Below are 2,596 nucleotides of genomic sequence, written 5' to 3' on the forward strand. Positions count from 1 at the left end.
TCTTTCTTCAGAAAAGGAATCTGGTAATCATGAACTAGGAGAACCTAGAATAGTCACCTTGACAAGCACCTCAATCCTCCTTATCCTTCAAGCCCCCACATCTACCCCTCATTCAAAGTATGTATCTGGCAATGGTTTATGTCCAGATGTGATTTCATTGCATTGAATCAATTCTTCTGATACTTTCTTTCCTTTCACAGGTCAATGATCCAGCTCCCAAATGACAATTATGGGGAACAGATCAGAAGTGAATGAATTCATCCTTGTAGGATTAACAGATGCCCCAGAGCTTCAGGTCCCTCTCTTCATAATGTTCACTATTATCTACCTCATCACCTTGGTGGGGAACCTGGGGATGGTTGGTCTGATTTTCTGTGACTCCAATCTCCACACCCCCATGTACTTTTTTCTCAGTAACCTCTCTCTGGTGGATTTTGGCTATTCCACAGCTATTACTCCTAAGGTGATGGCTGGGTTCCTCATGGGGGACAAGGTTATCTCTTATAATGCGTGTGCTACACAGTTTTTCATCTTTGTGGCCTTTTCCACTGTTGAAAGTTTTCTTCTGGCTGCAATGGCCTATGATCGCCATGCAGCTGTGTGTAAGCCCCTCCATTATACCACCACCATGACATCCAATGTGTGTGCTGCTCTGGCCATTGGTTCCTATGTCTGTGGTTTTCTGAATTCCTCCATTCACACAAGAGATACTTTCAGCTTTGACTTCTGTAGTTCCAATGTGATTCATCACTTTTTCTGTGATTTTCCAGCACTTGTGGCTCTGTCCTGTTCTGAAACACATATCAGTGAACTGATTGTCTTCTTTGTTGTGGGATTCAATGACTTCTTTGCCATTATAGTCATCTTGATTTCTTATTTATTCATCTTCATTGCCATCCTGCGAATGCGTTCAGCTGAGGGTCGACAGAAAGCTTTCTCCACTTGTACTTCCCACGTTACAGCAGTGTCCATGTTCTATGGGACAGGGATCTTCATGTACTTACAACCCAGTTCTAGTCATTCCATGGATACAGACAAAATAGCATCTGTCTTCTATACCATGATCATTCCCATGTTGAACCCTCTGGTCTATAGCCTGAGGAATAAGGAAGTCAAAAAAGCTTTCATAAAAATTTCTGAGGGGATAAAATCATCATTAGGTGCATCCTTTTAATTCAGCAGCAAACCTAGTGTTTTTCTTCCCATTTATGCCATCACAATGTACATATCTTCACAGTCCACACCCTCATTAGCCTCCATGGATCAGAAGGGCTGGATTCCTAGGAAGCATCTTTCCCTGGAGGTTTCCAACTATGAAGTCTCCGATTTTCAGTTTTTAAGACTTTGGAATATGTAAAAAATTTCTCACAACTCCAGCCCTCCAACCAGGATATTTTCTGAAGTTCAAAGAAAATTCAATTCATTTCCCAATGGGATGTAACTCTTACTGTAGAGTGAGATACAATTTTGAGTACTGGAAATTGCCTTTGTGTTTACTTCACTTGCTCATTATCAGATCTTGTTTAAGTTACTAGCTTGTATATTAAATAACTTGAGGATCAAAATACCTCAACCACGTATCTCAGGTAAGAGTTGTCAGAAAAGTGCCACAAAACAGTAAATTTCTATTCTTCCCAAATATATTTGTTTTTGTCTACAATACTAATTTCTTTGGCATGGGTTGCTTCCAGTGTGGCATCTCCTTTCACTCAAAGATATCTGGAACTTGCTTATCACTTGTATTTTTAGAGGACTACCTTGGGGCACTGATAAGTACAATGAATTCCTCATGATCACGCAGGAGCAAATGTTGATCTAAATCTTCCTCCCTACAAAGTCAGTCTTCTGCCATCAAGTCATGATGTTATCAACACAATAAAAATTTAATTTCACTGGGTTTCACTGTAGAAATAAAGACAAAATTCTTTTCTTTTTGTTCACAGTAATGAGATTCAAAATCACAGATATTTTTTTCCTCATGTCTTTGATGCCTACCTCTTTCTTTGGTGTATTTTTTCATTCAGTCTAACTGAAAGAGGGACAGTAGCTTCTTCTCACCACACTATCATTGGAGCAACACTTTATAACTGATTCCATCTTTATTATCTCCTGCACATTGGGAAGGAGATTCTTGTTCATGTATTGGTTAGAATCTTTGGCCTCTTGAGGTCCCTTCTACCTCTGAGAATTTCTGATTCTAAAGTGGAGTGTTTGAACTTTGTTCTTTCTAAAGAGTCACAGTCATTTTAGTTGGCATGGGTTTAAAGGAAGTAAACTGGATGGCTCTTCATCTAGTCTGATCAGAAGTCATTTGTCTCAGAACTGACTTACCCTTCACCTTTCAGGACATGATGAGAGAACTTGGAAATTCTGTTTCCAATAGGAGCAGAGGCTCTCTCTGAGGCTGGTTGGATTAGGGAAGCTATTAGCTACTAGAGAAGCTCAGTGGATAAAGGAAGTTGTGCTACTTTCCCACTTCAAATAGGCATAGAACTCATTTATTTGGGGATGGCTAAACAGAGCATGGGTGGAAACATTTTGGTTTTGTTATGAACATATTAACAAATATGAACATTTCAAATTATAAAGAATATAA

General features: G+C 39.3%; 1 protein-coding gene across 1 annotated transcript; it reads left to right on the top strand.

The window, feature by feature from the left end:
* The first annotated feature begins 220 nt into the window (after nt 1-220).
* LOC118853625 (olfactory receptor 5B12-like) lies at nt 221-1,174 on the top strand. The gene has a single exon (XM_036763794.1). The coding sequence runs from the start codon at nt 221-223 to the stop codon at nt 1,172-1,174; it is 954 nt and encodes a 317-aa protein (XP_036619689.1).
* Nucleotides 1,175-2,596: the final 1,422 nt, after the last annotated feature.

Source organism: Trichosurus vulpecula, chromosome 6, assembly GCF_011100635.1.
Source record: "Trichosurus vulpecula isolate mTriVul1 chromosome 6, mTriVul1.pri, whole genome shotgun sequence".
NCBI classification, from domain to species: domain Eukaryota; kingdom Metazoa; phylum Chordata; class Mammalia; order Diprotodontia; family Phalangeridae; genus Trichosurus; species Trichosurus vulpecula.

What these genes read in the sequence shown, in the direction of transcription:
- LOC118853625 (XM_036763794.1), top strand. Translation starts at nt 221, where the DNA reads ATGACAATTATGGGGAACAGATCAGAAGTGAATGAATTCATCCTTGTA.